At 46.0% G+C, this 9,912-nt stretch overlaps 1 protein-coding gene across 1 annotated transcript; it reads left to right on the forward strand.

Moving 5' to 3' along the window:
• Window positions 1-569: 569 nt before the first annotated feature.
• On the forward strand, window positions 570-1,717 carry LOC113361479. The gene is made up of 2 exons (XM_026604719.1): window positions 570-708; window positions 790-1,717. Exon 2 carries the CDS (start codon window positions 801-803, stop codon window positions 1,515-1,517), a length of 717 nt encoding a protein of 238 aa, XP_026460504.1. The 5' UTR covers window positions 570-708; window positions 790-800; the 3' UTR covers window positions 1,518-1,717.
• The last annotated feature ends 8,195 nt before the right edge of the window (window positions 1,718-9,912 follow it).

Consider the following 9,912-nt stretch of genomic DNA (forward strand, 5'->3'; position numbering starts at 1 on the left):
GGTAGAGGGAAAGAGAAGCCGCCTTCTTCATCAAAAATTAAGAATGTCGTTCGTAACCTTTGTGGTACTTTGCCTCAGGAGGACAAGGTAATTTTTGCCCTATTTTCCTGCTCCTTTGATAATTTTTCTTGGGTACTTATCGCTTTATATTTTAGTCGAGTGCTCCTCCGCATGGCCATTAAAATACTTTGCTCACGAATGGATCGGTGTTGACGTCAAGGATCTGCCGCCGAGATTTGCTGAGAGGCAGGCGCGCCGTGATGCTGGTATAATTCCTGCTCCGCGTTTTCCTAGATCTCCTCCCCGACGGTCATTCTCGGAAAGGGCTGCGGGACTTTCTCAAGAGGCGATCTTCAAAAGATCATTCGTAACAGTCTGTTGGTGCTAACTCGAGTCACACACTTGGTCCTAATGTTTTACCTGTTCAGCCGGTGATTTCTCAACAGGGACCATCAGGTATTTTATTTATTAGCTCAACACGTGTTCGTTCATTGTCCGTTCCTTACTAATTAGTATATTGTCTTTTATATTCGCGTAGGGGGTCCTAGGGGAAGAAGGTGCTAGTTTCTATTAAATTTTTTTTTTATTCTCTTTCTTCTTGGGCTCCTTTAGGGCGAAGAGACCGACAAACATTTGATTCAGGTGCTTCCGCTGGGAGTTCTTCTTCAGCTTCAACTAAGTTGCCAAAGCACTGTGCCTTCATCTCTTGTAAGTATATATGTTCATAGTCGTTATTATGCGTTGAGGGCGTCATTTTCTGCCTACTGACAAACATACGCCTTGGTGAAGGTTTTCAGATTATGGGTAAGCAGGATCGCTCGGAGGCCAGAGATGGTCATGAGAAGGTGAAGAGGGCCAAGACCCAGAGCGACCATCGTCGTCAAACTGCGGAGCCTGAGCAGGTTCCCCCGCCTGTTCTTCTGAATAGTGGCGAGCGTCAGGCCCCGCCTGTCTTTCTTTTTTTGAACAAGCCCATGGAGAAACGTCTTGTCCGGGACGGAGAGAATTACGTGTCAGTGTTTGGATTCTGGGTGCATCCTCGTTACGAGCCATTATATATTCAAGTGGCGACACAGCATGGCCATATTGCCTCAGACGCGGTCTTTCCTGACGCTAACCTTCTTGTGTCTCACACTTTGAATGTTCTGGATGTGGTGGGCGAGATGGTAGACGCTGGTGATCACCCGTCTGTTGTGCAGCTACAAAGCTGGCGTCGGACGATTACTAATGCTTCCAACATCCGGTTTAACATTGGATGGCTGGATACACTTTGGCAGGAGGCTGAGACGAAGGCGAACGCTCGTCGAGACCAATTGCCAGGCATTATTGCTGGTCTTGAGGAAAGGGTTGCTTCTGTGAGGATCAAATTGGAGGCGTTGCAGGAAACTCAGGAGCGCCTGATCCGGGAAACAAGTAAGGTTGTTGATCAGATCATTCAGGCCAAAAAGACGTTGGAAGAGGAGGAACAGTTGTTGGTGGACGCCAGCGCGGAGATGGCCGAACAGGCTGGGTCGTGAATGCCTTGATGCTTTGGAAGTTTTTATCCTTATTTTCTTTTTTTCTCCTTCTCTTCCCCTTCCTCTCTTTTTTTTTTTTTTTGGGAAAACACTTTGAAGTTTGTTTCTTGTGTTTCTTGTACTTTTTATCTTCCCTTCTCTTAAATGTTGTTCGTATCCCGAGGCGTGACTCCTTCTAAATAATCGTGGCTTTCAGAATATTATTGCTAATTTAAGTATTATTTCTTTGTGAGCGGGTTTGGAGATTGATGGCTAACTATTACGGCTTAGTGGTAGAGATTTCTCTGCTGAGGCGTCTTGTGGGCGTTTATCCTTTGATATACCAGTATTTTGAACGAGAACATGCGGGTGCGCATGGGATGTTGATGGATGTGGAATTAAAAATAGAAGGTATTAGTCGTGCTAGGAATAATGTTCCTATGAGCTTATTATCAAGGCGTTCTGAGTTGAAGAGTTGGTGCATTTTTCAGCCTCTCGGCACCTCACTGATGTGGCACTTGCTCGTGCTTTGGCTGAGATCAGCCTTTGCACACGTGTCTGAAAGTGCTAGGACCGGAGTGTCAGTAACTTTAGGTTTATATATATATATATGTGCCCTTCATGTTTAGTGTGAGCACACGAACCACGAGGGGGTCCGAACGCTCACAATCAATCATTAACATCTAAAGAGATTATGATGATGGTACCCTGGTGTTGATTCATTGGCTCAAAACCTTCGGGTTTATCATGGCCTCATCCAACAACTCCATGCGTGGCGTTTGTGCATGGGATATAAGTATTAAGGAAAACAAAACATATAAGCAAACATGCGCGGAGCTAAATGAATGTAAAGTGCTGAAATGTAAATAAGACCAAGGTTTACGTGGTTCAGCACTAAGGCCTACATCCACGGGGTTTGTTGTTTTACTATGTTCTTCACGGTTACACGAATAGTTGAATGACTTTTGGGGTTTACATGTTTCTCTCCTCTAAGGGATTAACTTACCCTTACTATTTCTCTCTCTCTCTCTCTTCCCTTCCTGATATTTTCGATCCCCTTTCCTCTTGGTGGAGATTGGGTATTTATAAGGTTAGAACGTGGGACCCATCTCTGAAGACCGTTGGAACCTTATCTTCTTGTGTCCTTGCGTCCATCACGCGGAGGTCTGCGTTTGCCCCTTGATCCCGCAGAGGCATCCTCGCTCGTTCCACAGGTTGGTCGACACGTACACTGCTCAGAGTGTTTAATGTGGGTAGTTGAGGGGTCTGCTCGTGTCAGACAAGTGTCTTCTGCCCCTGTCAGTCCGTGTCAGCTAACTTTCTCTCCACCGTTGATCTTAGCTCCTCTTTTGGGGATGAGATAAAGTAACTCCTCGGGGTTTATTCGGTGTTTAGTGACGCATCATGTTTTGATGTTTTGGCCTGCATGCTTTCCACGTACCTTTTTATATACACGTGTCTGATAGTGAGATATATGTGTACACATTTAGTTCTCATTTTATTTAGGTCGTTCTCTTTCTTTGTTTCATTTTTTGGATGTATGCTACTCGCCCTGTCAGAGAATGGGTTTTGGCGCTTTCTGCTACGCCCCAGAATCCTCGGAAGAAGGTATATGGGCAGGAGATTCGGCGCTTGAGCGAGATCAGAGAAGAATGTGCGCAAGAATTGGAGAGGTGTGAGCGAGGCTTGGATAAGGCGCGTTCAGATTGGTCTGATTGCGCTGATACTTATTGCATGGTAGAGAAAGGGGTTATTTTCAAGCTGCTTTTAGTAAGGTAGATCGTGGTTTTAGGAGAGCTGGGATTGCACGGATGAACGCATGTGAAGCGGTGAAGGGAGCTCAGGGTAGTTTGTCCATGGTGGAGGAGGAGATTACCAAATATCAGACAATGTTGGCCAACTTGCAAGGTTGATGCAAGTGGTTTAGGGAACTTGCTAGGAATTCTTCTTTTTCTTTCTCTCTCTCTCCTCTCTCTTTTTATTTTTATTTTTTTAAATAGTCTTCGGTATAGTGCTGTGCTAGTTCATTTCTTTCAAACCTCTTTTGGCTTAGCCATGATGACTCGGGCGGAGTTGATGCTAGAGATTAGTCACCTTGAACGGACGGCTAAGTCGGCGCGTATAATGTTTGAATACTTCGTGGAAGAGAACAGGCGTTTCTCACACCTTTTGGTAAGGCTTGAACAAGAGTTGCAAGAGGCTATTATCAATGTTGTTCCTGCAACGTTTCCCTTGTTGGAGTAGCGGCAATTGTGTTTTGAGCGGATAGATAGTAATTATGATGATTATGTATGTGCACGTGTTTTTTCTGGTATTCTAGAGAGTGCAATTAGGGGTGCTCGGTCTTTGCTTGATGTAACTCCTTAGGCGATTTTGTTACGTGTAAAATTATTGTTTATTATTAATGTTCGAGGATGTTTTCGCTCCCTCTTTTCTTTTTTTCTTTTTTTTTTTTAACAATTTTCATCAATGGAAATATTATTGGGACATCCGTGACGTTGGAGGTGTCGGGACCATGCCTTAGTGGCAGCAAAAAGATGTGCTCTCCTTGTTCATTCATTTCATTTCATCATCATTTTATTTTTGAACAATTTTCATCAATGAAAATATAATTGGGACGCCCGTGACGTTGGAGGCGTCAGGACCACGCCTTAATGGGGAAAAGAGATGTGCTCTCCTCATCATTTTTTTTTGAACAATTTCCATCAATGGAAATATTATTGGGACACCTGTGAGGCGTCAGGACCACGCCTTAGTGGGGGTAAAAAGATGTGCTCTCCCCTTTTTTTGTTGAACAATTTTCATCAATGTAAATATTATTGGGACGTCCGTGACATTGGAGGCGTCGGGACTACGCCTTAGTGGGGGAAAAGATGTGCTCTTCTCGTTTTTCTTTTTGAACAATTTTCATCAATGGAAATATTATTGGGACGCCCGTGACGTTGGAGGCATCAGGACCACGCCTTAGTGGGGAAAAAAAGATGTGTTCTCCCCCTTTTTTTGAACAATTTTCATCAATGAAAATATTATTGGGACGCCCGTGACGTTGGAGGCGTTCTCCAACTTTTAAAGGGAAGAATACGAAGGGCGTAGCTCCTAGGGTTGAATCTTCAAAGAATCCCCCCGTGAAGAGAAAAGCTTCGGAAGCGTTCGTTAGTTCATCCGGCCCCGCCGAGGAGGATGAGGCTGCTCCCTTGATACGCAGTGTCTCTGTTAGCAGGAAAAAAGTAACCTTCAAGCATATCGATCTTGAAATATTCAAGGAAAAGCATGAGCTTCAAGCCTTCGGGGTTCGTTTCTATGCCCCTGAGGATGATATTACGTATGAGCTTATCTCCAAGTATGAGTTCGATGAATTTCATTTGTTAACGACGGTTGGGGCATTCGAGGCTGGTCTGATGCTGCCGTTGTACAAATCAGGTGATTCCTTCTACTACGACGTGCTCGCTAGTCGTGAGGGTTCTTCCACCAATACTCATAGCCGTTCCGTATCCCAACTATCGGGGAATTATCTCCGCGCCCTGAAGGAATGCTATCTGCGGAGTAAGGGGGAAACGTCGATGACTTGTTACGTCCCCAATCCCATGGAGAAGGAATGGTATACTCCTGAGAATTTCAATAACTCCTTCGGTGATTACGTCAATAGTAGGAATCGCAAGCCATGGAGTGTCAGCCTTCGGAATCTCCCTGCTCCTCGAGGCGAGATTCGTCTGTTAAATGAGGTCAGCGATGCCAAGCTGAAGTATGTTCCTGGCACGGAGGCGTCCAGTTGTCGGAAACTCTTCCCCGCGCGAGATAGGATCAAGCGCGATCATGACTACGAGTGGCACGCCACCGTTATCGAGATAGTTGGTCCGTGGGCTTACGGTTGGATTCCTGGTCCCAGCGGTTGGCGGCCTACCGAGAATAGTAAGCCGCGCGAATCTCCTGTTCTCTATGGAGATTTCTGCCCCTGGCGTCTGAACTTTGCGGGCATGAATTTTCCTTATGCCCTGGACGTCGTAGAGGGAGACGAGGAGGATGGTTCCGGTGCTATACTCCCACCGAAGAATATCTCAGCTGCTCAGGTACGCAGATTCTAGCTGCGCTTCTTTTTTAGAACTTCCATCAGACGGGAAAAATAATTCTTTTTGTGGTGTTGGTTTCAGGTATTGAAGAAGAAAAAGATTAGGCCGAAGCAGTCTTCTACTACGGTGATGGGCGAGGTTGAGGCCCAAGAAGAAGTTACTAGTCCAGTGAACGAAGAGTTTGCTGAGGACGAGATTACAGATGGGGAGGAACGTACTGGTACCTCCCCTATCAATGTCGAAGAAGAGGTCTTCGCTGGTCACGCTGGTGATGAAGGAAGGAACAAAGCTGTGGTGGCTGATGACGTTGTCACGGGGATGTTTCCGTCCCTGCTGGTGATGTCGCGGATACCCTTCCCACTTCTCAAGAATTTTCTTTTGATCGGATGTATTCCACGGGGGAGTTCTTTGACGAAGCCCTCGATTTTCCCGAGGACTTCTCTTTACTTTCCCCCAATGATGATTGGGATGTTCTTGGTGGTGATGGTAATGGAGATGCTACTGTAGAAGATGTTGGTGCGGAGGAGCCTGTTGTGCATGTAGGCGCGGAGGAGCATGCCAACATTCGTTCTGAGGGGGTCGTGTCAGAGAAAGGAAAATCTGTCGTTGACGCGCCTGCCGATAGTCTTTCCCAGTCACCGACGTCTGAGGGTGAGGACGCCATCATGGATTGGTTTAAGGAAAAGAATCTTCTGTTTGTCTCTCATCCCGCTCCTGTTGTTGCTGGGGAAAAGGAATCAACCGCGTATACCCGTTGCATGATGGAGATGTCTTCGAAGGCGCAGGTGTCTGAAGCCTGGGGAAAAAGGTTGACTGTTCCCGAAGCTACCCTCGTGCCGGAGCCTCCTACTTCCGTTGCCGATATGATGGCTATCGCCGACGGGTATCAATATGGCTTTCCGCAGCAGCGTGTGCTGGAGGTAAATTTTCGTACATACTTCTACGTGACGATCAGACGCTTCGGTGAAATAATGTTTTGTCATCTTGATGTGTAGATGATGAGGAGCGAGCATTGTAACCACGTGCTGTATCAGTTCTTCAAAGCGAAATCTCTGAAGCTCGAGGCTAAGCTTCGTCACCGAGAAAAGGAATTATCTGCGGCTGAGGTGGAAATAGAAGAGCTGAAGAAAATCCTTAAGGAGAAAGAAAATCTGGGTGAAGCAGAGGCTGATCTTCGTTCAGAACTTGTTACAGTGCGCGCTGAGTTAGAGCAAACTCGTAGCCAAGTTTCCACTTTCACAGGTTTGGTTCTTTTCCCTCGCCGTATGTCGTCATTCTTTTATCTCTTAGTTTTTCTATCTGAGTCTCCCCACCCTATCTCCAGTGGGTGGCGTCCCCGAGCTGATATGGCTTCGAAACGAAAGAGTTCGGAAAAAATCTCGTATTAGAGATTTGGTTGAGAAAATTAAGAGTGAAGCTAAGAAATGGGATGCTCGGGCTGAGGTATGGCGCGCGCGGCATGTTCAGATGGTCGACATGCAAAATCTGTACAACCATGATCGTGCTTTATTTAATGGCACACTGCTGTGGACCCGTGATAATCTGCGGGAAGCCCGTGAGCGCACTTCCTTGTTGGAATCTAGGATTCAGCTGTTGGAAGAAGAATTACAGACGGCTCGATCCATTCCTCTTTCAGGGGTCCAGGATAATATGCTCTGTCTTGACAGAGAAAGAGATGATGCTCGTGCTGAAGTCTACGCTCTCAGCAATGCTCTTTCCGCGTCTCGTGCCGACGTAGCTCGTCATGCTGAGTCTGAGAGGAATCTCGAAGTGTGCATGTACAGACTCAGCAAAGGGGTCTCAGAGATAAATAAAGAGGTCGACCACCTTCGTCATATGGACTCGATGAAGCAGGTAGAATTAGATGCCTGTCAATTTACTCTCACCAACCTTCAACTAGACTATAAGAAATTATCCGCGGAATATGATCATCTTGATGAAGCGCGAGATGCGGTTGTTAATGAGTATGAAGAGGCTTCGGCTTGTGTCGAAGGTATAATCCCATTTCATCGAGTGTGACCTTGTTTTTTTTTCTACGCTAACTCCGTGGTGTTGTCTTTTTCAGAGCTCGAGGGACGCCTTCGCGTCACAAATGAAAAACTTGAAAAGGCTCAATCTTCCTTAGCGCAGCAGGAAGAACAGACCAATCACTTCAAGAATTTAGCAGCAACCCGCGAGGAGGCCGTTGGTGCTTCTTCTAGAGAAGTGAATCGGCTATCTTCGTTATTATCCCAAGCCCAACAGCGGACAACAGTTATTAAACACAAGGCTCGTTGTCAATTGGCTGAGGAGACGAACAAGATGCTGGAGAGGATAGAACTTGGCCTAAGGAATGAACATGGTCTCGTGAAGAACTATCCTCGTCGTCCCGTTCCTTCTGCCTTGCCCAGCTCCTCGGGCCCCTCTTCTGGTGGGAGCGTCCCATCAAGTCTTCGGAATAATCCTGCCGATGGGGCCGCCACTTAGGTAGAGATCGCAGCGTTTTGTAGGATCCGCGGCATCATTATACTTTTTGTAATCATGTAACAAGGATATTTTTTGCTGATGATCCTGTAAAAGGAATATTTTTTGATTGTGTATCCTTGACTTTGGCCTTTCACTTCTTGTAATCACCCTTTATGAAATGAATTCTCTTCTTGATATACCTACAATGTTGTTTTGTTTTTATTTTAAGTATTTGTGAAAAATCAAAACAAAAGTTTTTAAGTGTTTTTGAGTGCGATACTGAAGGAAGGTACCTTCGTGATCGTCTTGAGACCTGTCACCCCGCTGGCGAATCCTGGGCCAGAGGATTCCCAGACGGTGGGGGCCGGGGCAACGTTCTAGGATATGGGATTTAAAATATTTACGCACCCATTCCGTCGACCCGTTGCCTTAAGATTGGTTGGGTATCTCTTTCTGCTGGGTGCCTTCCCCCTGGTCCTACACTTATGGACACTGATGGGGGAGCCCTGAGAGATTGTAGATTAACTACTTTCCCCAATATTGTAGGTAGATTCCACTGACTTGATAATTTGAAAGCTTGTTTGATTGATAAGTTGAGGTCTGCAATTCCTCTTCCAGAGATAGAAACATGTGGAGCGGTCAGGCTCCTTTCTTCTTCTGGTACACTCCAAGCAGATTCAAATCTGCGTTGCTTCTATGGGAAGTATGGTTTGAGCCATTTAGCATTCCAAGGATGCCGGAGGACCTCGCCTTTTAGATTACGAAGGTAGTAGGAACCATTACCCGCAATGTCGTGGATCATAAAAGGTCCTCCCCATGTAGGTGCTAACTTTACCCATTTCTTTTCTTGCTGATACCGTGGAATTGTTCTCAACACATACTGTCCCTCTACAAAATTCCGTAGCTTTACCTTTTTGTTGTACTCCCTTGCTAGTCTTCGTTGATAATTTTCCATCTTTTGCAATGCTACTTCCCTTCTTCCTTCCAAGTCGTCCAACCTTTCTAACATCATATCTGTTGTGAGGTTTTTCTCCCAAGCTTCGGTCTTCGTGGTTGGCATGAGGATTTCCGTAGGTATGACTGCTTCAGCTCCATAAGTTAGAAGAAACGGGGATTCCCCGGTAGCGGATCTTCGTGTTGTCCTGTATGCCCATAAGACATTGTGCAGTTGTTCGCACCATCTTCCCTTATGCTCGTCTAATTGTTTTTTGAGTATAAGGGCGAGGGTCTTGTTGGTAGCTTCCGCTTGTCCGTTGCTTTGAGGGTATAAGGGGGTGGACTTGTTCTTTCTTATTTTGAAAGTGTCGAAGAGCATGTCTATTTTTTTTCCCTGTAATTGCTTGCCGTTATCAGATACAATTTCAGCAGGTATACCAAATCTGCAAATGATGTTCTGGAATATGAAAGTGAACACATCCGCGTCTCTGATCCTGGACAAGGCCTTAGCCTCCACCCATTTACTGAAGTAGTCCGTGGCTACTATCAAAAATCGTCTCTTCCCTGATCCTTCGATGAAAGGCCCGACGATGTCTACGCCCCATTTTGCAAATGGCCACGGGCTATCGACAGAGTTTAACATTGTTGCCGGCGCGTGGATTTTTTTCGCGAAGCGCTGACATTCTTCACATCGTCGGGACATCCTCGCAGCATCTTGTATCATGGTCGGCCAGTAATATCCTTGTGTTTTTGCCTTGTCAGCTAGTGATCTCATGCCGCTATGATTCCCCGCGTCACCATAATGGATATCATTTAGAATTCGATGCCCCTCTTTCCGGGACAAGCAACGTAGTAATGGTCCAAGGAAGGATTTCCTATACAGGACCCCCTCTCGAAGATCATATCTTCCCACTTTGGAGAGCATCTTCCTAGCTTGTTTCCGATCCGCAGGTAAGCTTCCTTTTTCG

The sequence above is a fragment of the Papaver somniferum genome, chromosome 3 (genome assembly GCF_003573695.1).
Source record: "Papaver somniferum cultivar HN1 chromosome 3, ASM357369v1, whole genome shotgun sequence".
NCBI lineage: Eukaryota > Viridiplantae > Streptophyta > Magnoliopsida > Ranunculales > Papaveraceae > Papaver > Papaver somniferum.

Bases quoted from the DNA above. Each gene is read 5' to 3' on its own strand.
- LOC113361479 (XM_026604719.1), top strand. From the start codon at position 801: ATGGGTAAGCAGGATCGCTCGGAGGCCAGAGATGGTCATGAGAAGGTG.